Genomic DNA, 24414 nt, shown 5'->3' on the forward strand with positions numbered 1-24414 from the left:
ATTGAAATACAATTGAATTTTTTCCTTTTATGTAAGGGAGAAACACCTCTTGATATGGCACTACAAAGCAAAAATCGACTGATTATTCACATGCTAAAAACAGAAGCAAAAATGAGAGACAACAATAAGTTCAGATTTCGGAAGTGGCTGCAGAAATGCGAGGTATTTTTTATGTGGACCCTGTTCTATGGGAAGTAGAATTTGTTGCTCATTTGTTTTTGGTTTTTAAGGCATCAAGAGAAGCCAGGGAGTTGGTTGAGTGCTGTGTTGTACCTATTCTTTCTTTCTCATTCATTCTAAACCCAACATTGAAAAGTAGTGTTTTCTTGAATCTCAGCTAGATGACAAAACTACACATTACCTTAAGAATGTTATGGAGTACTTCTACATATATCTAATGAATGAAGTATATGGTTTATATTCTTAGAAGTAAAATGGAAAATACCTCATTGTAAGCAGTTTTGTAGAAATTTTCTTGAGCTTATTATTAAATTTTGGTCAAAAGGAAATAATGACATTCAGAGTATATTGTTAGAAGCATGACTTTTAAAATTAGTGTTATAAATTTCAGCCACATTATGTCACTTCATAAAATAAATGCATCTGGAATTTTAAGAACCAAAACTAAAACTTTATGTATATTTTTAACTTGCCGATTCTTCCCAGTGGTACTCTTCTAAACTTTATAGTGAGCGAATCAATAGAAAAAGCTTAGTCCAGGTTGTTCTTCACATCATAATTATAATTCGGATGGCTGAAATGGGATATTAGATTAATTGTATGATTTTTGACGTTTTTAGTGTCATTCAATAATGACACCAAAGTAACTGTGCTTTCAGAATGACTCTGAAGTAACAGGTACTACCAGATGTCTCTGCAGAAGGTCATCATGAATACTACACTTAATTTTACCTTTATGATTTTGGAGGGAGAAAGAAGAAATGGTTACTCTATAGTCTTCTTTACTAACACCTCAGCTTCTCCCTATGCCTTAATGATATGTGGACCCAAGACTTTTATCCTTGGAACTCTTTTTCATCTATTCATTTCCTTGGTGATTTCATGTACTTCAGTGTCTTTAAGTACTATATCTATCTGTTGATGCACTCCCAGTTTATCTTAGCTCAGACCTCTCCAGATCAGATATCCAACTTTCTACTTGACCTTTTTCTAGCCCAGTATCTGACAGTCATCCTCATCAAAATATAGCCAATATTAAACTCATGTACTTCCCACCCCTGTCCAATTATTCCTTTCATAGCCTTCCAGCTTTTAGACATCCATGCCTTTCCTCTGTCACAACACCTATTCAGTCCAACGGAAAGCCATGATGGCTAGTTCTGCCTTCAGTATACCCAACCATCTGACACCCACCACACTGCCACTGGCGTTTTGTTCCAGTCTCTATTATCTTTGTTGTGGGTTATTACTGTTAACTGACATCTCTCCACTCCTTTTCACCTCTAATCTGTTCTCAACACTGTTGGCAGATGAATCTTTGAAAATGTAAGTCAGATTCGTCCTTTCAGGATTCTCTGGTCTCACACTCATAGGGAGAAAAAAGAGAGCTAAAGTTTTCACAATGGCTTTCAAGGTCATGTGTGATCCAACTTCTCATACTACGACATTGACTTTGTGGGTTATTCATCAGTTTATTCCAGCTAGATTTAAGCTCCATGAGAGAATGTCTCAAATTTATTGCTGTTTTCCAAGCGCCAAGAGTTGCTCCTAGCATACTACATGTGCTAGAATATTTGTTGTTGAATAAATACTGTAAATTTATTTGATTTAGAATTGAAACCATAAAATTCATATTTAATTCTTATTTCTGCTCTGAGATTATATTGCTTATTGGTTCTAAATTTACACTTTAAATAAAGTTGATCTTGCTCATGGTAAATTGTGTTATTATGCAAATTAAAATTAGAAGCACTTTAGATATTTAATAGCCTTTGAAAATCATCCTTAAAATAGAACTTACAGGGACGTAAAAGTTGAAGGGAAAAATATGTTTTCTCCATTTGCTACTGCCAAAGTAATGCTTTCATTAGTTAGGAGACAGCATGGCACAAATGTGGTGCTCTACTTTATGGAAAGACAGTCAGGCCATTGTGTTAAAGATGTTTTACCCTTTTAATTCTGCTGGCAAAGTTAAACCTGAGTAATTAGCATCCTGAGACCATGTTTCAGTCCTTAGCCTCCACGTGACATTTGGAAAACTAATTGCTTTTTGAAATTCTTTTCCCTAGCTTTTCTAAAAACCTCTCTTAACTCTTGGATCTCATCCTTTCTGGTCATGCTTTCTCTTGGTTTCCTGTGAGGATTTTGCTTTTTCCCCCTTTAAATGTTTATGGTGGCCAGGATTCTGCCCCTTCCTGCTTGCAAACAGGCCTTGGAATGTTTTTCACTCACGGCACTACTGCATGTAACTGATGACTACCAGGATTTCTCCTTTGTCATAGATCTGCTTTTCTGGATACCTCCTTAGACATTTAAAATCCCACATCCTAAGTAAACTAACCTTTTCTGCAATCTAACCTTTGTTAGGGATTGGCACTATCCAGCACCCAAGTTGGAACTCTTGTATTTGCCTTGGGTGAAGAGACTTTGTCTTGCGTTATTTTTTCTGGCAAGAAATTATTTTTTTATAATATCAGCTATCATTAGCACTTTTCTAAAAGACCGCATCATTTTGGGACAAGGAAGCTGAGAGCAAAATGAAATGTTGAGGCAACATTTTATAAACTATAAAGCTTTTTAAGTTTCTAAGTTTTGTAATTTCTCCAACTTCGAGTTTATTATTTAGCAATATTGATGAAAGTCTGTGTTATGCAGTTGTATTAATTGTTATGTATTTAGGAAGTATGTCTATTAAGCTAATTATTAGTAGATATGTAGGTAAGATCCATAAAGTTCTAAAATTCTGAATCTCTTAATTCTCTCTCAAGCTTTTCCTGCTGCTGATGTTCTCTGTGATTATCCTATGGACTGTTGGATACATATTGGACTTCAATTCAGATTCTTGGCTTTTAAAAGGATGTCTTCTCGTAATGCTGTTTTTTCTGACATCCTTGTTTTCAAGGTGTGTATATTAGTCTCTGCAAGGTTGGTTATTATATTTCCCATTTTATTGCTATTTCTGTTGTTGATTAACTGGAATCATATTTTTATTGAGTTATAAATGTTACCACATAGAAATGTTCCCAGAGTTTGTGGGAGGGTAGGGCTTTGTTAGTATATGATTCAACTAAAGGTAAATGAGTCAATCTGGTACTTTGCTTGAATGGACAGTTGGTAGGAAAAAAAGATCCTAACTCACATTTTGCAGTTAATTTTGACTATTTTGCCTCTTTAAGCATTTTTGTCCATGTTTTAGAAATATTTGGGTTTTTTTTATATAAATCTAAATGTATTTCAAGCTGGTTATTTATGGCTTTTACTATTTTTCAGTTGAGCATCCAATTAAATTGTAGGAGGTTATAAAATAATGACTATGGTGTGGTTCTTTTTGAGGAAATATTTATACATGATTATGTTTAGTCTGGACCAGAGTCAAGCCTTACTGCATAGCTGCCTGATCTTAAACAATTTGCTATACATCTCTGTGCCTCACTTTCTTCCTCTATAAATTGAGAATCATTGTGAGAATGTCTCCCTCATAGTTAATTCATAGATACAGTGATTAGAACGATGGCTGGCACATGCAAGTAATTGTGTCACATGCCAGTCCCCCTGGTTCCCTTTTTCAGTAAAGTGGCAGTCAACAATTCATGAAATCCATGGAAATGGATATCATCCTCTATGTAGTGTGGTCTTTTCTTCAGTTTCTCCATTTCTCCAAGCCCTTCTCTCCATGTCCTCCATAAGTACCTACCCAAAATCTCTCAACTGGTGTCCAGGATTCAACTCTTTCTTCCCCAATAGTTCATCCATATTTGGCAGTCAAGTCTTTTATGAAAGCTCATCAGTTTGTTTGATCCATATTACTTTTGTGTCTCCCAGGTGCCTCTGTAACCCCCAGTCCGTGGGGTTGCTAGTTGGCCCTGGTCGGAGCAGCAGGCTTTGACGAATTAGGTATTTCACCTGCTGCATAATTGGATCACGCAGCCTGTCATGCCTTAAAGGTCCTGGCCTCCCTTTGGTTTAGTTCTAGAAGCCTTATTGGGTAGCTGAGGTTTGGCATCTTTAGTTCTTCTCAGCTATTATTTTTTGTGATTATTCTTTTTTTTTTTTTAATTTTATTTATTTTTAATTAGTGAATTACCGTGAGGGTACAGTTACAGATTTGTACATTTTTGTGCTCATATTTCCCCCATACAAAGTTCGAGAACCCATCCCTTCACCAGTGCCGATTCTCTACCACCAGTAAACCCAGCATCCCTCCCACCCTCCCCAATCCCATCTCCCCCCACCCCACCCTGCCACTGTGGCAGGGTATTCCCTTTTGTTTTGTGATTATTCTTAATGGGAGTTTTTTGGCGGAGGGCAGGGGGTGCGCACACCTGACTGCCCTCCTGGCTCAATGCTCAGGGATCACTCCTGGCAGTGCTTGGGGAGCCGAGTGCCAGGACACAAGGCAAGCACCTTAACCCCTGTACTAACTCTCTGGTATTGTATCCTTAGGATCTTGATAACTTTTTTAGAGTCCTTTCACATCCGTCATTAACCATGGTATACTTTTTTTTTTCTTTTTGGGTCATACCAGACGATGTTCAGGGGTTACTCCTGCTCTGCATTCAGGAATTACTCCTCTTGGTACTGGTGGGCCATATGGGATGCAGGGGCGGGGGGGGGGGGGGGATCAAACCTGGGTCAGCTGCATGCAAGGCAAACACCCTACCCACTGTACTATAGCTCCGGCCACTGGTATAAATTTTTAAATGCATCCAGGAAAAGTATATTTATGCTTAAGTTTACTGTGCTGCTCGTTGACTATTAAAGGTTTTTTTCCCCCCCTCTTAAAGCTACAATGCTAAACATTTAGAAAAGTTATATGTGGGTATCATGCAGCTGGTTGAAGTTCTGGTGATGAAAGCCAGTTGAAGCCTTTATGCATCTTCTGTCTAGTGTCCATTTCTCAGGATGTTTATTTGTAGGATGACAGTGCTTAAGTAGAGGCATCTGTTGTATGTTTCGCAGATGTACTGCTAGCCTCTAGAAGAAAGCTTGTTAAATACGAAAGTACCCTTCAGGTGTTGTAGTTTAGAGTATTTGAAAATATGACAGACAAAAAAGGAAATACAAATCTGGTGTATCTCAGTGGGAATTTTAAAAGATCCATTGAAAGTCTAGTTACTGGGAATAAGAACTAGAGCATTCTTTGTTTGTGGTTCTTCTCGGGGGGCAGTCATGGCAGGCTGTTCTCAGTACTGCCAGCCCTATGTTCAGGTGAGAAGAGCTCCCAGAAGAGCTGGGGTGACTGCCCGTCAATAGACCGATTACATCCAGGCCTTCTGTATGGAAGGCAGCTGCTCGGCCCTGTGAGCTCTCAGACTCATTTCTCAGGAGGCCTGCTGTTCCAGTGTTCTCAGGTATAATATGGAGTAATGATGATGTGTACTTATTGAAGAATGAAAAATAGCAGATAGTACTCAGAAAATGGCCATCATTATTTACAGAAATCATTATTGCTATTATTAAGTATTTCTGAACTAAAATTAATGTGAATCATACGTCTTTTCACTGACACTATTTATTCTGTTTTCTTTAGGTCCTTGATTGGGTATAAAACCCTTGTATACTTACCAACAGTCTTTCTGCTGAGTTCCATTTTTTGGATATTTATGACATGGTTTACCTTATTTTTTCCTGATATCCTTTCAACTTCAAAATTTAAGTGCATATCTAATTTGCCTTGAAAGTGATAACTGTTGTTAGAAATTTAGATAGTAAAAGAGGTCCAAGGAAACAATTCATATTTGTATTCATTTAATGATTCTTGTTGAAGATGTTTAATATTGAAAGTCTGCTCAATTTTTCAATTGTGGAAATACTCTCGAGCACAATATAAAAAATGTAGCTGTCTATTCATAAGAAGAAATGGTAAAATGTATTACTGTTTTACTTAGACTCATAAAAATTTGTTGTATTGCCTAGAGTCTTTTCATGGTTAGGCAATTCTTTTCATTTGATTGGCAGTTATTGTTGATTAATAAAATGTCTGGTTGCCAAGATAGCCTCTTTGGGAAGGATAGGATGAATATTGGCTTCCTTGACAATGGGTACTAGCAGTATTCTCATCCTTATCGGTGCTTCTCAAATCATAGCAAAAATAAATTTACTTTGCCATTCCAAACATACGTGAAGAAAGTTTCAAGAAATAGCATTCTAATGTGTGCTTTACTCTGGCTTTGTCATGATATGCTATCCTCCTTGCTTTTTTAAAATTGTAGGTCACCGCCCACTTGATTCTTTCATGACCTACTAATGGATGGCAGCCCTCAGTTTTAAAAAGCACTAACCTAAGGAGGAATAGCTTTCACTTGAGGAGCATGACCCTGGCCAAGTTTAGCTTAGGGGCTGTATTGTGACCGTGGGGTTGGCCAAGTCCAGTAACCTAGAAGCATGCTAGGTTAATGATACCTCCGACCATGTAGGAGGCAATATTTTTCAAGTTTCAGTATTGCTGTTGCCAGGCTTCCCCCTGCCAAGATGCTTAGAAAGCCATTATAGCTGTGCTTCGTTTACAGGGTAGGAAAAGAGTACTACGCTAGGTATAAATATACCCATTAATATATTCCTTTAAGTGTTATACTAATGTCTTTGGAGATAATGGCATTTTTTTAAAGAAATTGAAGAGATGTATATTCTCAATTCAAGAATATTTTTAATAGAAATAAATATAAAAAATGAGTTCATATGCGTTCTCAGAGTGCATATATGTACTCTGTTAGTATATTTTTGCTTTAAGACTTTTTCTTTCTGAATATTGTCTAGTATTTTTCAGATTTCTTTCATCCAAATAGATGACACAGAATACCATGTCAATCATTTGACATTTTTTTTTCAAAATTATTTATCACAGCTAACCTTTTTCTCAGTTACTGATTTGGGCTCAGCATTTTAGGTACTAACCTTATTATCACCTTTAATGAAGGCTTGAGTGATGTCATTATATGCTATAAAAATAATTTATAAGTAAACATGAGTGCATAAAATAACAGCACAGCATATGCTTGCATGAATGCAAGTGTGTGTATGCAAAATCATTTGCATGGACCTCAAAAATGATCATTTCTAGGGTAATTGACATAATACTGAAAAGGAGTGAATGATATTTTTATCATGAGGAAGGGGAGTAAACACAGTTTTACAAACACTGTTTCCTAGTGAAATTTTTAACATTGAGTAACTCACATTATTTTACACTTTGTGCAAATAGTGAAATTTTTTTATCTGGTTAATTCAAATTTGGGAACTCAAAATTTACAAAAGTATAACTTCACTGGTAATTTGAAAGCCCCTGTTACAGAACGTAATATTCAGCTGAGATTAACTAGAAACTGCAGCATCTATAAAGATGCCATTACATTAGAAGAATAGTCTCCACAGAAAGACAGACTCTTGGAGATGAGCAGATGGGTTATTTGACTTGAATGTGTAGCATAAAGCCATTGATCTGGGCAGCCGTGGGCTTGCCTGCAGTGGTGAGGCCATGTCAGTCAATAGGTGGCACACTTCACCCTCAGATTCCTGTCTTTCGAATATAATATTGAATGGGATGAACTGCATTGCTGACGGGTAAGGACTAGTCCTGAGAATTTAGGTGAGTTGTTTCAGATGGTCCAGTCTGCTTCATCCCACAAGTCATCCGGATCATTTAGGGTCTTGGACAGGATGTCTTAACCAGAGACCGTATGGACCCTCAGGATATTCCAGGGGGCTACAAGTATATAAATGGGGAGCCATGGTACCAGACTAAATAGAGGGCCAACTAATAGAAATGATTAAGAGGGTATAGGAAGGAATAAAATCAAAACAGGGTTATGAGCGGGGAGAAGGTTGAGAAACGCTGATTGAAGAGATTTAGGGCAGCTTCCTTCAACCGCTGGTCTGTAGCCTTGGTGCAGGACCACAGGGGTAGAAAGGTTTAACCTACTAGTTGAGGGCACTATGCAAAGAAGAAGGTCTTTGGAATCAGTCTGATTTTGAGTTTGGGCTCTTTCCTCTATTAGCTATGTTACCATTGAGCACGTTAAAATCGGGGGCAGTTTTTCTGTAATTTGGGGATGACGCTCATGAGACAACTGTATGGATTACTATTTTGATGTCAGTAAAGTGCGGATCAAAGTCCCCATTGCATAATTGTCATCCGTAAATACTATTTATTTCATTATTACTCTTAGGAATAATATCAGTGTGGAAGGCTGCTTGCATGATGAAATTAATTTTAAGGGCAGCTGTCGGTTGACTCTCAAATGATAAATTTCTCATGGTGCCTTTTATAAGTTTAGGAAGTTGGGTATTTGACTTTTATGAAGCAAGAAAGAGATAGGACCTGATTAATGAGTTTGGAAGTAAAAAATGGAAGAATAAAATGGAGGGGTCACTGAAATAGCAATATTTGTGATTTGGGCTGTGAGTTCAGTTTAAGGAGCATAAGTACAGGGAAAGTCTTAAAGTGGGTTCCAGAGATTCAGCATGTGTAAATCTCTGTTCTGAATGACATATTTCATTCAGGTCACGTGAAAAAGAAAAATCCAGCAGCTTTGGGTGAAAGTCCTGTGTACACTGATGCAGCTTTCGGGGAAGACCTTGCCCCATGTACTCTTTAGTAGAGTTTTTTCTCAATTCATTCTAAATCAGCAATTTTAACATATGTTTTCTGAAACCTGCTCTTAAAGCCAGGTCTATCTCTAAATGAACCAGTAAGATTTATACTTGTCTAACTGAACCTGATGTGGTTGTGCTGAGTTTCATGGTGGAGCCCAGTGCATCTCAAACTGTTCTGTTGTATATGAATCCTTAGGGATCTTGTTAAAAATGTAGAGCCTGATTCTACAAGTCTGAGACGAGGTCTGAAGTTTTGCCTGTCTAATAAGCTCCTCCATTAAGCTATTGCTATGGGGGACAGCAGTGAAACATAATTTGAATAATAAGGACTTAAAGTCTGTTCTGTAGCCATCTTTCCTAAGTTTAGCATGACAGGTTGGCCACGCCTTGGAAGACAGATATAATTACTGTGTCAGTAATTATTTAAATTTTACGTGGAGAATTAATATATTTATTACTCTATGCTCATTTGTCTGTCCTTGGAGCAAAGCTTTACACTTTATAGGAAGTATTTGTGCCACTTAAAAAACACTTCAAGTGGGTAGTATTTCATTTTGAATCATATTTTTTGTTTGTTTGGGGGCCACACCCGGCAATGCTCAGGGGTTACTCCTGGCTTTGCACATAGGAATGACTCCTGGCAGTGCTCAGGGGACCATATGGGGTGCCAAGGATTGAACCTGCGTAGGCCATGTGATCACCCTGGCCCCATTTTGAAATGTATTTTTTATCCAGAATACCTGCCTTTCCAAATAGTATCTGACTTGTGATCAGTTTTTAAGATGAGAGAGATATTTGTTTCTTTGAATGATTTGATAAAATGATCAGAAAACATTTTCTAGTCATAAGAAAGCCACAGTTACCATATTAGATTTATTAGAATTTTATTTTTCGTCTTTAGGATGTTCCTCATATATCGAGACTATTCTTATCAATATCTCGTGAGTTTCAGCTAATGCAGAGGGACTATTAGCAAACTATGAGCAAGTTCCTGTCAGATTAGGAAATTGGATGGAGTCAGGGATTAGTGGACATTAAAGAGAGGTCAGGATAAAATGCAGAGAAGGAAGGCTTCCTGAAAGGCTGCTTACCTTCTGCTATGCTGTCCTTGATGGAAAGTTGATATATTCCTTAATTGGATTTTAACGTTTGGCAGGTACCCCTACCTATTTCGCTTTTATTCTCAGCATACTGGGCTTCCTCTACTTTTTCTACAAGACTTGGGCAACTGACCCTGGCTTCACTAAATCTTCTGAAGAAGACAGGAAAACGGTAAGCTTGCTCTGTGTTATTAACTGGGCTTTTTTCCAGTAGGGAAGGTCTTCACAGCTGTGATGTTGTCAGTGGATATGGCATGTCTTTTCATTTGTGAACGTTTCGATGTTTAGGAGAGTCTCACTTTTGTTACCATCAGACCATTGTTTCTGAAAGATTGAGCCCTTGATGCTTATAATCTTCAGTTCTGCTGTAAATGGGTATTTTTTTGGTTCTTTCTCTCTCTCTCTCTCTCTCTCTCTGCTATATTAGGAACAAAATCCTTGGGTGTGAGTATGTGTGTGTGTGTGTGTGTGTGTGTGTGTGTGTGTGTGTGTGTGTGCTTGCATGTGTGCAGGTGTACTTTTCGTTACCAGGTTATTACTAGGAGAGAATTACTATTCATGGACTGAAGAGACTGGAAGGTAATTTTTGTCTGATCAAATTCATTGGCTATGGTTGTAGAAAAGGCAACCTTGAAGAGTCACATTATTTCAAGCACAGTATGAATTGGTGGCAATGATTCCAAATTGCTTTCTTAGCTTCCTCCATAAGAGAGAGAGAGCTGTGAGAATGATATATAACTATGCATTGTGCGTTGCCCGGAAGAGCACAATGGTAAGTCAGATTTCGTGTCTTTCAGAATATCATCACCCTTGCAGAGACAGGCTCTCTGGACTTCAGAACATTTTGTACATCGTGTCTTGTGAGTGAATCTTTTATTTATGTTTTTCCCATAGTAAAAGCAAATTCTTGGTGAACCTTGATATATATTTGTCAAATTTTTATCATTTACCTATATTCCTTGTTTTTAACCAGGTTATAATTTTGCATTTGTGGCACAGCAATTTTTCGCTTTCAAAAATAGATGCTTAGAATCTCTTAAAGTTGCCTGTGGTTAAATTCCATTGTGAATGATCCATAGTATGTTTTGATGTTTTTGTTTTTTATTTTTTTCTGACAGGGATTATATGTTAGAACTGACTATGGGACAAAGGCACATATTGACCCAAGTCCTCTTAGTTGAAACTTCTCCTTTTTGAGTAATCAAGACAGAAGAAGGTGTAACTTTCCCCAAAATATTGGCAGATTCAAAAATGTAACACGGCTTTACTGCAGTGCTTATTCTGCTATATGACGCTACATCGTTTCTCCTTAGTCACTTGAACAGACTTTGGAGTTCAAAATCGCATTATGGATTACATACTCTTATTACACAGACATATAATAGTGACGTTAAAAAGGCTTTCCTGTGCCTCTATGAGAATTGATGACCCATTTAGGAGTATATGCACTAGTGTCTGTATGACTTAGGAGTAAGATTTTGATTGTGATTCGTCGATTTTGAGATGCTGATTTCTGCTGAAGAGTTCTCTTACTTGCCTGCTTAGATAAGAAAGCCGTTAAGATCACTCCATTGCCATGTGTGCAACTCCTGTGTAGCCCGATACGATCAACACTGCCTGTGGACTGGACGGTGCATAGGTGAGAGACTGAACTGTCCCCAGCTATGATGTCAGTGTATGTTTAATTATGTTTGTGTCTCATAGAAAAGGATGGAAGGGCAACTAAGGGGATTCCTGTCATAGGTCTGTCTTGTTAAAGAAACATCTCTAGATGATGTAGGAGAAAAATCAACACTTGGAAAACAGGTTTCAGTGGTGATGGTGATATCATTTGAACAGGGTTAGCATTTACAAAGGACTCTCATACATACCATCCTGTTTCCTCCTCGGCACAGGCCTGGGAGGTTGCTCCCGAACCTCATCTCCAGATCTAAAAGATAGCATGTGCTGGAGTGAGGCCTGTTGGCTCAGCACCCTCATCCTCCCCGTGCTTCAGTAGCCCTTAGGCTACTGATTGATAATAATTTAATGCTGCTTGCCAGGCTTGTTGCCTCTGTTTCCTAATCAGATCATTTCTTTATGATCAGAAGTTTAAGTTTTACAAGTTCACCACAGAGGGATGAGAAAACACAGGATGTGATTTACCCAAAAACCTCACCACTCCCCTTTGTTCAGCAAATCCCATCACTGGCCATCCTAGAGCTATATGTGCTGGTTAAACTTAGTTCTTTTTTTAAAAAAATTTTAAATTCAATCACCGCGAGTAACACAGTTACAAAGTTGTTCGTGATTGGGTTTCAGTCACACAACGTTCCAGCACCCATCCGCTTCACCAGTGTACATTTCCCACCACCAGTGTCCTCAGGTTCCCTCTTACCGCCTCTCCCCCTCCCTTCACCCACCAGCCTGCCTCTATGACAGATACTTCTCTCCTCCCCCCATCCCTTCTTTCTTCCTCTCTCTTCCTCCCTCCCTCCCTCGCTCCCTCTCTCCTCTCTCCCCACCCCATCCCTTTTTTGGCCATTATGGTTTACCGTACAGATACTGAAGGGTTATCATGTATACCCCGTTAACTACTTTCAACACTCAGTTCTTCACCAGAGTGATCATTTCCAACTATTACTGTCATACTGGTCCCTTCTCTGTCATATATATATATATATATATATATATATATATATATATATATATATGTAATATCCCACAGATGAGTGCAATTGTTCTATGTCTATCCCTCTCTCTCTGACTTATTTCACTCAACAAGATACTCTCCCATGTCCATCCATTTGTAAGCAGATTTCATGACTTCACTTTCCTGGTGGCTGCTTAGTGTCCGTTGGGTAGATATACCATAGTTTCTTTATTCACTCCTCTGTTCTTGGGCACTCAGGTTTTAAACTTAGTTCTATACCCTGAAATAATGTTTTCTTTTAGGGAAGTAATAAGTTAGTTAACATGGATAAACTGATGTATCAGCATTTGGTTTTGTCTAGTGGTATTTAAAAGCAAAGTTACCCTTACTTTTTTTTTTAAAAGTCAAGACTTTTGATAGAAAAGTAATTAGTAAAATCTTGATGTGGAAAATTATAGTAAAAAAAGTATTAAATCCACTATTTTTCTTTTTGATAAAGGTTTTGGCAACCATCACTATTACATATTCTTCTTACTTTTTCTTTCCATCGTGTGTGACTGGATTATGTATGAGTCTTTCGTCTGTAAGTATAAATTTTTGTTATAGCAAACTCGAAATCCATATGCTTTTCCTTGTGAACTCCCATGTTCTGACTGATGGATTATCAAATGAGACCCCTAATAAAGATGAAATACACATCTAAGTCTCTCAGCGTTGACACGCCTCAACCGCAGACTTGCTAGAAGAGGGACTGCAGAGAGAATACAGCAAGCAGTTCGCTTGCCTTACTTGGGCTGACCCAGATTTGATCCCCTGAGCACTGCTAAGAATAATCCCTGAGTTTGGAGCCAGGAGTAAGCCCAGAGGATCACTGGGTGTGGCTCTCAAGAAGAAATACTAGAAGAGGTTAGTTGTCAGTACTTTAGAGGAGATAGTACTCTAAAATGAACCTGATCATTTGAGAAGGGATCAGAATATAAATACATTTAAGGCAGGCGCAGATTTATTCCCCAGTAAAGTGAGGAAAACTTTACTGCAAGGGAAAAATAAGTAAAATGGCGGGGTCGGGGGGCAAGGAAGGTTGGGGGCAAGGAGGCCAGTGAAGAGGTTAGTCACAGTAATGAAGGAGCAGAACTCTGAAACCATATAAGTTGATAAATACCAAGTTGTAGTTTAGAAGTGATGGGAATGAATTATAATAATGATTACAAAAAACTGGAAATATCTTAGAAGAAAATATTAAAATTGCTTATTCTGCATCCCTGAGGAAAAAGAACTTTTCAGTAGCATCATAAAAGACCCTCTAGGAATTTTAGTATGAAGTGACAATCAGCTGTGGTTAGGTGATTGACTAAGAACAGGGTTTAATTTGGAGCACATAGGGCCAGAGAGGTAGTACAGTGGCTGAGGAACTTTCCTTGCTTGCTTCTGAACCTGGTTCCATCCCCAGGACCACATAGTCCCCCAACACTGCAGAGCAACCCCTAAGCACAGAATCAGGGGTAGCACCCCACCCCCCACTCCCTAGTACCACTTAGGTGTGGTCCAACCCACCCCCCACTCCCCCCCAAAATAATTAATAATTTTGGTTTGGGGACCAGAGCAGTTTGGGTATTTGCCTTGCAAGTGGCCAACTTGAGTTCTACCCCCAATACCACATAGTCCCCAGGGGCCCTGCTAAGAGTAATCCCTGAGCTCAGAGCCAACCGTAAACCCTGAATATCGCCGGGTGTGGCCCTAAAACAGAAACAAAACAAAAGAGTTTTGGTTAGTGCTTTAAAATTGAGCAAATAGGTCTTTCAAGCCTTGGAATAGATCTAGAAAACATAGAGCACCTGGAATTTATTCATGTTGACTTTGTTTACTTTGAAAGCATTGAGAGAGTTTGACGGTAGAGGTAGTAGCTATACTTTTAATCTGTATTCACCTGTCTTTCTGCTGTAGTTAGGCTAAGTCTTAGAAGTTTGCTGGTAAGCTACTAATTTGGTGTATTTATTGCTTGGACTAAATTTCGTGATCCAAGAGTTTATTCAGTAGTAGAACACTTGACTTGCATGTGTGAGGGCCTAGGTTAATCCCTGGCAAAACACACACACACACACACACACACACACACATCAGGAAGTTAGGAAAATTTGGTTTTTCTCTGCAGTTTTTTTTTTTTTATCCCTTAACATTCAAGTCTAGACACTCCTGTTCCTTTTAGTTTAACTTTGAAATGACTTCTTTTAGTTGAAGCTTCTAAAAGAAATTTTCTCCAGTGCCATTCTCCAACTACCTACATTATCTCCCTAAAAACATAATTTTACAAGTTTTGTTTATGTTTTCATTGTTAGATATTGTTATTAATGTCTGTTTGGATCTTTTTTCTTTTTGCAAGAGGCATGGATGAGGCTTTGGTTACCTTTTCTTTCTGGGGGTCTCTGATCTCTAGGGAAAGCCTTTGTAGCTCAATGTAGCCATCACCATCCAAAATGCTTCTAACAGCTAAGAGGTTGTGATCCTCAATTTCAGCTCCTATAAAGGGTTTTAGTAATCCTGAGCACTGGAATTTTAAAAACCACTTACATTATCGTATAAGAAATAAAAGATTTTTTGAGTGCAGCTTCTGTTGGAAAAGCTGCCCTTTTAAGGCCTGACAATAAAGCAGATTCCTGGAAAACCTTTTTAAGCTGGCCCAGGGACCAACTTGTACCTTGGACCTGATCCTAAGAGAGAGAGCCAGACTTTGCACTAATCTTGTCTCTCCCTCTTCACTAAAAATAGGCACCTTTGTTTGGTTTCTATGTCCTGCATAAAGACTGTATTGATATGGACAGAAATAATTTTCCATCACATTCATTCTCTCCAACTTGCTTTCTTATTACAAGCATTGGTTCTTTCTTCTTTGTCTTTATTCTCTGGCTCTGAACCAATTTGTACATTAGGTTTTGTTTCTTGGAGTCACACTTTACAATCACTTAAAACTATAGGCTAGCGGAACATTTTTTTCACTTTTATCCCATTTATATTCCGACAGTATTTCTTTACACTGAATGAGGAGGACATCATGCCATTTATCATTATTCTACCAACAGGAAAAAACCAACTTGTGCTACATTTTTTAATGAGGCTTCACCACTATCCCATCTTCCATGTTTATCATTAACCCTTCTATTCCTGGAGCCCTGCTTTATCCTACCTATTCTTTTATTTTGTGAGGTATGTTTTTGAGAGGGACAATAAGTAAGAGAGAAAGATTTAAATCAGTGTTAAAAAGAACTTTATATATAAAAAAAGAACTTTATAAAGTCAGTGCTATCTAAACATGAAAATATTTGACTTGGAACAATATGAGTTCTCTGTAATTAACCTGATAAGAATTTGTTATTACTGTGTATTAAAATATTTGAATTACCTAAGGTAATGTGCATTACTGTCCGTACCCTTATCGTTGATATTAAATCTGATATCAGTTCTATGAAAATGCCAGCCTGAAGTCATGCTGTATTATTTAAAATATTCCCAGAAGAGAGCAGCAGAAAAGCATAAGCTGAAAGAAAATAGCTATTCTGTCCCACTCAGCAGCTTTTTTCCCTTCCTGTTGTTGAAAATTACAGGGTTTTGTTTTTTTTTCTTTTTGGTCATCAGATGCATCTTTCTTTGCTGTTCTAATGAGAGCTCTAAAATAGTGTAATTTGCTTTAACTTGTTACCTTGGTTGTTACTCTTAGGATGATTGCTCTTTGGAATGCTTCTAATATATGTTCATGAAAGATATTTGGAAATGAATCAAATGAGACTCAAAAAGAATAGGAAATGGATTTTTAGGACTAAAATAGGCAGATGGCTGATAGAATGTCATGAACTCACTTTTTTTCCCCCAGAATCTCTTTAAGTGCTGCCTTAGGAAAATATCTAAAGTGACTTATCAAATTGTCAGAGGCATTATAACACCTACCTCAAAGTACTGCTTGAGGTACTGAACTACAGAATTTTCCTTTTATTCAAATTTTTAATTTTTTTACAGAATTTTCATTTCTATTTTTATTTTAAAAGTAACTCACCTTTATGAATGGCCACTGTACTTGTAAAAGTCATTAGCATTATGTAACCTGAAGATCTGTTCACCTGTTCTTCACCTGGGTTCTCCATGGGTTAGTAGGTGGTCAACATTATGAAGGCCATCATGATATATAAATAGATGTTCCTAGAATGAAATCCCACTGTGACCATAAGAATTTTGCTCTCTGTCCTTTTTTCTAGTTTTGTCTGTCTCGCCTGCCTTTTTTCTTTCTGCAGAATAAATTATGATGCCAGTGCAGAAATGCATACAATTGTCTGCTTTAGGTGGTATCTGGAATTTATTGTACAATGTTCAGTTTCTTGTACAACAATAACATGTTGATCTGAATCCTTAAGAGTTTATATTCAGTTCTGTGATAGGCTCATGTCTTGCTATAGAGTAGAGTAGAACACTAAGGATAAATATTTATTAAATATAGTTGTTAATCAGTTGTCAAGTCCCTGAAGAATTAATTTTTAACCAGTATCTTTTATGCTAAGCATACTGATTTTAAGTGATGGTTTCATGGGCTTGTTTTGCTTTTATTCCTTCACTGTCAACTACTGATAGTGTTATCAGTAGCCCTAACAGTGCAGTGCCCTTTTTCCTTTGTAGACTAGGCCCGCCATAAGAAGAGAAAATCTTCAGTTGAATTCTGATCCTTACCGTCATTTCTTGCTTTCTTTTCCCTCAAAGTAGAAGTGTACTGACTTTGCTCTTTTGAAAACGATCATAAATTGTGGTATCTTTTTAAATAACAGGTTCTTTTATTTGTGGATTCACAGATTGGTCAAATCACTGTGTCACGACATTCCGAGAAGATGGATTCTGGACCTACCTCAATCAGATTGTGGCATGTTCTGCTTGGGTTTTATATATTTTCATGATAGCAGCTTTTCATTTCTCATGGTCAACATTTTTATTACTCAATCAACTCTTTCAGGTATTTTTCTTCTTTTTAAATTTTTTTGGGAGGTTGGGGTTGGGGCCACACCTGGCAGTGCTCAGGAGCTGTTCTTGACTTTATGCTAAAAGCCAACCACTAACGATATTCAGGGGACCAAATACAGTGCTCGGGATTGAACCGTAGTTGTATTGCAAGGGAAGCACCCTAATCCATATCCAGCCCCATATTTCTCTTCTTATGTTGTATTTGAGTAAAACGTCAAGTGCTTTGTATCCAAGAAAGACTTGAATTCCAAATTGGAAGACTTGGCTCTTAAATTCCTCCTCTGCCACTTATTCTGTGGGTGTAGGTAAGTTCCTGGTTCCTGAATCATAGTTTTCTTATCTGTAAAATGGAGATAATGCCAGTGGGTCAAATTGTGCATTGTTAAGGTTGGCCCTTAACAATGTTGGCCCTAGTTATCTAACCTTACATCTCCATTTTACAGGTAAGAGTGCAGAAAGGCAAGTTGAATTACTTGAGGCCACCCAGTGATGGCTAAATCAGAACTGAAAGTTTAGGTTTTCTGATGGTCCCATTCAAACAACTTAATTATTTAGAGTGTGAAAGCATGGTATACATTGTAAGAGCATTGTAAAAAATGTGAGATGGGTTTTTTCCCTTCACTTTTTCTAACCGTGTTTGTTATTATTATTACTATATAGTGCTTACATTTGTGGAAATAGGGAAGAAATGAAAAAAAAATAAACATCACCACTGGACTGAAAAAGGTCACTGCCATTAGAGTTCAGGCTCCTGAGTAATAGCCACCTTCAGCTTTTACAAGGCTTCTGTCCCTTTCACTATTGCTATGGTCTGCCTTCATGCGGTGGACAGCCGGGATCAGTCTGAGCCAGTCACTGTCAGACCTCCGCTGCTTGGAATCATTCCACTCTTATGTGTAATGACTAATTCTACAATAATAAAAAATTTTACAAAGGTGGGAAATGCCAAAGGAAAGGAATGTGGCTAACAATATTGACGGAACAGGTTTCTGAGCATTCATGCGACTCTCCTAACCCTCCAACTTTTAAACACTCTGACAGTAAGAATGGTTATTAGCATCAGTCGCTTTAACGTTCATCATTATCACTTAAACACCCAGTAGTTACATACACTCTACACTTTGCAAAGCATTTTCCCATCCAAGTCCCCAGCAAACTTTAATGGGGCAGACCATGCCAAAATAGTATCTTCATATTACAGATGAGAAAACGATGAGTACATTTTTAAATGGCCGTTTGTCTAGTAAAAAGTACAATTAAAAATAGAACCTAGGGGCTGGAGCGATAGCACAGAGGGTGGGGCATTTGCCTTGCCCGCGGCCGTCACGGGTTCGATTCCTAGCATCCCATATGGTACCCTGAGCACCACCAGGAGTTAATTCTTGAGTTCATGAGTCAGGAGCAACCCCTGGGTGTGACCCAAAAAGCCAAAAAAAAAAAAAAAATAATAGAACCTAGAACCTGCTGGGGGTGTGGAGGTAGTGACAGAGAAACAGTGCAGCAGATCAGGTACTTGCCTTGCATGTGGGTTTCAACCCCTGGTGCCCCATATGGTCCCTGAGCACAAAGCCCTGAGTGTAGCTGGGTGTGTGGCCCCAAAATAAAAAACAACAAACCCTAAGTTTTGAGACATTAATTCTAATTCTCCTCTTTTCTAAACTCGGAACAAGTGTGAATATATAACCTTAATTTTTTAAGGAAAGTTATTATGCTTGTCTAGATATTCTAGGCAGAATGTATAGACACCTTTGGGTGTCCATACATGAAATGAACACCTTTGAATAGTACACAGATAGAAGAATTCAGAGTAAGTTTATATGTATAATCCATTATATTTGAAGTCTTTCATGTCCAGAGCACCCTGGTGAATCAGGGCTTTGATTGTCAAAGTCAAAATGAGCACGAGACTGCTGGTTAGGATCAGGGGCTTTGTCCTCACACTGCCCAGGGCATTAGTCCTAATTCTTCCATTTTGCTCTCCAAGTTATGTGGCTTTGGACCGGGCACTTCACCTCTATAAGCTTTTGCAGTAGGTATCTTCAGTATATTGTCTCAAATCCTTAAGCAGTCTTATCAGGAGGGTAAACTTTCTCCAGTTTCCAGATAAGGAATTTTATGTTTGAGCTTATGTTGAGGATTAAAGGAAATAACTCTGTGAATACTAGTTGCCTAATGACTTTGCAGTTTGGGAATTTTTTAAGTTACCCTTAATTTACCTTTTCCCCATATGTATTAATTTAAATTGACTTCCTATTAATTTGTCACTTGACCCTTTTCAAAAAGATACTTAAGAATAGAAAAGTCTTATGATGGTTACACTAATACTGACCTTATTTTATTCATCTGAAAGTTTCATTGCTGAATGTGTTGAGAATCTAAACATGGCTGTAAGCCATTACTTGAATTACTAAAGCAATTATTTTATGCTTTAGTAAGTCTGCACTTAAGACTGTACTTTGCTTTCTGGAGTATTAATAAAAATGGAAAGATTTTTTTTTAATTTAAATTCTAACTAAAGTTTTAAAAAATTTAAAGTCACAGTCCCTTAACTCTGCACCTGAAGCCAGCACCTGACATTGGCCTTTGGGGGCCCATGAAGTCACCATCTCTGGCCTCTGGTGTTCAGCTGAGCACACGTGGACTTTCATGGTGCCTCGATGTGACCCAGCATTTTTCACAGAAGAGTCTAGTGTAGGGCTGCTTTCTTGGACCTCACCAGGATCCTTGGATAGAAGACTCATTAATGCCTCCTTTTAAGAAGTTTGGAACATTTGCCTGTGTCTTTTGAGGCACTGCTGAGTCAAAATCAGAGAAGCTAGTTTTTCAGCTCTGGGTCATTTGCTCCCCAGAACACTGATTGTATAAAATTGTTCCTGTTTCTTCCAACCTTTCATTTTTCCAGATTGCTTTTCTGGGCCTGACGTCCCATGAGAGAAGCAGCCTGCTGAAACAGAACAGGCATATGAAACAGACCGTGTCCCTCCGGAGGACACCATACAAGTAAGTGAGACCTGTTCTGGCCACTGAGTCAGGGTGGGGGAGGTGCTGGCCTCAGCCTTTCGTTTCCCCATATCGGGCCAGCACATGGCCCTGCTTCTCTCCTGTGATTTGCTCTTTGGTGGAGATGAAGTTTGGTCAGATCATATGCTCCGAAGTGGTAAGAATTTGGGATTTACTCTAGCTGGACTGAGCACAAACAGTGAGAGACATGGCTTTGCCAAGAATGGGAATCTCTTCTGCCGAGTCACATGGTCACAAGATTGCACAGTGCTGGCATGGATTCAACATGTGATAATTAAGCATGTGATGAGGAAACTAGCCACACAGGGCTCATTCTCTCTCTCTCTCTCTCTCTCTCTCTCTCTCTCTCTCTCTCTCTCTCTCTCTCTCTCTCTCTCTCTTTCTCTCATTCTCTTTTGTTTTCTCTCGTTCTCTCATGTTCTCTCTTGGTTTCTCTCTCTCTCCTGTTCTCCCTTGTTCTTTCTTGTTCCCTTTTGTTCTCTCTTTCTCTCCCTCCGCACCTCCCTCTCTCTCTCTTTCAAAAAATTAGATAGTGATTTCTGCCAAGATTTTCAGGTTGGCTCTGTGCTACCAGAAATTCTTTTAAGCCAATGGTTAAGTGTCATAAAGAAGCTAGTTTTTCAGGTCTGGGTCTGTTGCTTCCCAGAACACTGATTGTATGAAATTTATTCTCAGTCGAAAATGAAGGTGTTTGTAGGGAGGCTGTCATCTTAGGGTATGTTACAATTAGGCTTTGAAGCTTATCTTCTTGTCACATATCAGTCTTGGAGACTGGGAGTGCTGCAGAGGTGACCCAGAGCTCTCGGGGGAGTTGAGCACCGTTGCCTATCTCATGAGCAGTCTATTTTAAAGCACACTGGTGGTACAAGATGAAATTGTTAGGCTGTTTGACAGGAAAATCAGAGCTTAGAATATGACTGTGATGTGTGTTCAGAGAGGAGAGAAATTGATGTAATTGGGAAGAGATGGTGAAAGTGATAGTAAAGAGTAATGTCAAGCTTGTGATTATTGTTTCTGACTAGCAGTGATACTCAGGTCTCTTTCTCGGTAATGTAACCAGAAGAATAAATATTTATTCCACCCAAGTATGGAAATCGTTGTAATGAAAGCCAAACTTGAGCTGAGCCTTGAAAGACATAGGGTGAAGCTTTAGGGAGAGGAAGGAAAGGCATTGCAAGTTTTAATAGGAAGTTTCTGTTGCTTTCCTGAGGATTCTTACTTAACAGCAGAATAGCACAGTCATCTTCATGTCCAGGTGAGTTTTGATGAGTGTAAGGAAAGCAGGTTGAACACTTGAAAGATAGGGTATGTGCATAAAAATAATTGGAATAGATAGTATTGTTCCAGAATCTGATAGAAGAAGAAAAAAAAAAAGATGCCAGAGACTGTTATAGTAGGAATATTCTGAAGGGAAAGCAGACCTTAACTGTGGCCTTAGAACTGATAGGTTTTAAATGATCAGAGAGTAAAACAGGGCGTGTAGAGATAGTATAGCCAGTAAGGTGCTTGCCTTGCATGTTCCTGGCCTGGGTTTGCTCTTCAGTATCCCTAGAACACCATCAGGGGTGATTCCTGAGTGCAGAGCCAGGAGTCACCCTTCTCATGCATAACCAGGTATTAACCAAAAACAAAAATTAAAAAAACACCCAAAAATACAGAAAGAGAGAGAGTGAGGGAAAGAGAGACGATGGGGGATGTAGATTCTAGGACTAAAAGAATAGCCTGTGCAGTTATGGACATGGGAAAACTGGAGCCTGAATCGCGGGAGCAGAGGTTGATAAAGATGAGTTTGGGGAGCGAACAACTGAGGAGCTGGATGGAGATTTATCATGTTGGATCTTAAATCAGAGATGAAAAGTGTGTATTTGAGGATCTGGCAGAGGATTGTGTTTAAGGAGTTTTGACTGGGAAGTGAGGAGCTCCTTATATGTGAATATAGAAGGACACACCTATCAGTATATATCTGTGTGGAAGATGAGTTGGAAGGAGTTGAAACAGACATTCAGTGAGCTTCTTAGAAGGTTTAGGGAAAAAAAAATATTGTTGATTATAGTTTTTTTCTAGTCTGAACTTTGAAATCATCAAAAACTATTTTAGGGGGACTGGAGTGATAGCACAGCGGGTAGGGCGTTTGCCTTGCATGCAGGTTCGATTCCCAGCATCCCATATGGTCCCCCAAGCACTGTCAGGAGTAATGCCTAAGTGCAGAGCCAGGAGTAACCCCTGTGCATCGCCGGGTGTGACCCAAAAACCAAACCAAAACAAAACAAAACAAAACAAATCTACTTTAGGATAGTGTGAATGGAAAGAAACATATTGATGGCTATAACCGTTCTAGGAGGTGAAAGATCCAAAATGACCTTTCTAAGCAGCTACGTGGCTGAGCAGAAACTAGGAATCTCAAAATGGGAGTTCAGTTCCTAAAGTAGAGCTGAGCTTCCGTTTTAAGGTCCCATACACTGAAGTACTGTCATGGTCACCTCCGGACTCTGGCAGGCTCTTCAAAGGATGTTGTATATATAAATTCATAGTAAATATTTATAGTTTGTATGAATGTCAGGAGCTAAACCGGAAATGTACTAAGATATGTTCTCTTCCTTTCTTGGCAGCCTTGGGTTTGTGCAGAACCTTGCAGATTTCTTTCAGTGTGGCTGCTTTGGCTTGGTGAAGCCCTGTGTGGTAGACTGGACAACACAATACACCATGGTCATCCACCCAGCTAAAGAGAAAGTTCTTCGCTCAGTATAAAGAAAAGCAGGCCAGAGTGCTCACCCCTTTGTATTTATGTTGATCCCTTGTGGTCTGCAAGTGCCGGGAAGGTTGAGATCACGTGAGGGCAAAGGAAAACACAGGTGGTTTTTAAAGCCAGTTGGTAAAAATGTTCTCGATAAAGGCATCACATTTTCTTAGATTAGCAGGATGGACTGTTCTGAAAATCCTTGGCAGACATCTAAAAATATATATATTTTCACAAGAAAATGCAAGTTACTTTTTTTTAGATACTATTCCATAATTATGGCTAAAATGTAGTATTTTCATACTTTATTGGCTATTTCAAAAGTGTACTTTCAACTTGTAATTTTTGATAAATTATTTGTCTTTGTTTTGTCTATAAATATGTAAAAATAATATATTTAAATAGATGTACCTGTTTTGCTTTCACACGTATTAAAACATTTTTTTTTATAGTGGAGTCTTAGTTTCTGACACATAACACTTCTGGCCTTTTGAAATAAGAAAAGATCTACATAGGATACAAAGAAACTGATTCATAGTTTAAGTAATGAGTTGAGGTCACTATTAAGACCAAACAGCAAAATTTAATATACTTTTGTATTTTAGAGAATTTAGAAAACTTTTTATTACCGTCAAAATGTTAGACTACTGTGATTATTATTATTATTATTCTCCTTTGTTGGACTGGAGCAATAGCACAGCGGGTAGGGTGTTTGTTTGCCTTGCATGTGGCCAACCCGGATTCGATTCCTCCGTCCCTCCCAGAGAGCCCGGCGCAAGCTATCGAGAGTATCCCACCCTCACGGCAGAGCCTGGCAAGCTACTTGTGGCGTATTCGATATGCCAAAAAACAGTAACAATAAGTCTCACAATGGAGACGTTACTGGTGCCCGCTCGAGCAAATCGATGAACAACCAGATGACAATGCTACAGTACAGTGCTATTCTCCTTATTGTGAAGGAAATGCGAATTCAGCTCTAACTCCTGATATTGATACGTGTCATATGTCATATACATCATGCACAAACATATTTTGTATTCTAACCATGATAATCTTTCATTTCTTAGGCTCAGTTTTCCCTTCTACAGAATCTTTGTAGACAGGGAAACTAACAAACTAAAGAAGTTTGTCTATTCTCTTCGGGCATTAAAATACTT

At 38.5% G+C, this 24414-nt stretch overlaps 1 protein-coding gene across 2 annotated transcripts in view; it reads left to right on the forward strand.

The window, feature by feature from the left end:
* The window catches only part of ZDHHC13 (zinc finger DHHC-type palmitoyltransferase 13), a 48551-nt gene extending 24843 nt beyond the window's left edge, over positions 1–23708 (forward strand). For both annotated transcript variants that reach the window (XM_055143258.1, XM_055143259.1), the window contains exons 8-17: positions 37–162; positions 2949–3082; positions 5711–5811; positions 9920–10044; positions 10670–10732; positions 11418–11511; positions 13004–13087; positions 17334–17491; positions 20402–20499; positions 23130–23708. In XM_055143258.1, the coding sequence (XP_054999233.1) occupies positions 37–162; positions 2949–3082; positions 5711–5811; positions 9920–10044; positions 10670–10732; positions 11418–11511; positions 13004–13087; positions 17334–17491; positions 20402–20499; positions 23130–23268 (1122 nt within the window). In that variant the 3' untranslated portion in view covers positions 23269–23708. The remainder of the gene's footprint in view (positions 1–36; positions 163–2948; positions 3083–5710; positions 5812–9919; positions 10045–10669; positions 10733–11417; positions 11512–13003; positions 13088–17333; positions 17492–20401; positions 20500–23129) is intronic.
* Positions 23709–24414: the final 706 nt, after the last annotated feature.

This window comes from Sorex araneus, chromosome 6, assembly GCF_027595985.1.
Source record: "Sorex araneus isolate mSorAra2 chromosome 6, mSorAra2.pri, whole genome shotgun sequence".
Classification (NCBI taxonomy): domain Eukaryota; kingdom Metazoa; phylum Chordata; class Mammalia; order Eulipotyphla; family Soricidae; genus Sorex; species Sorex araneus.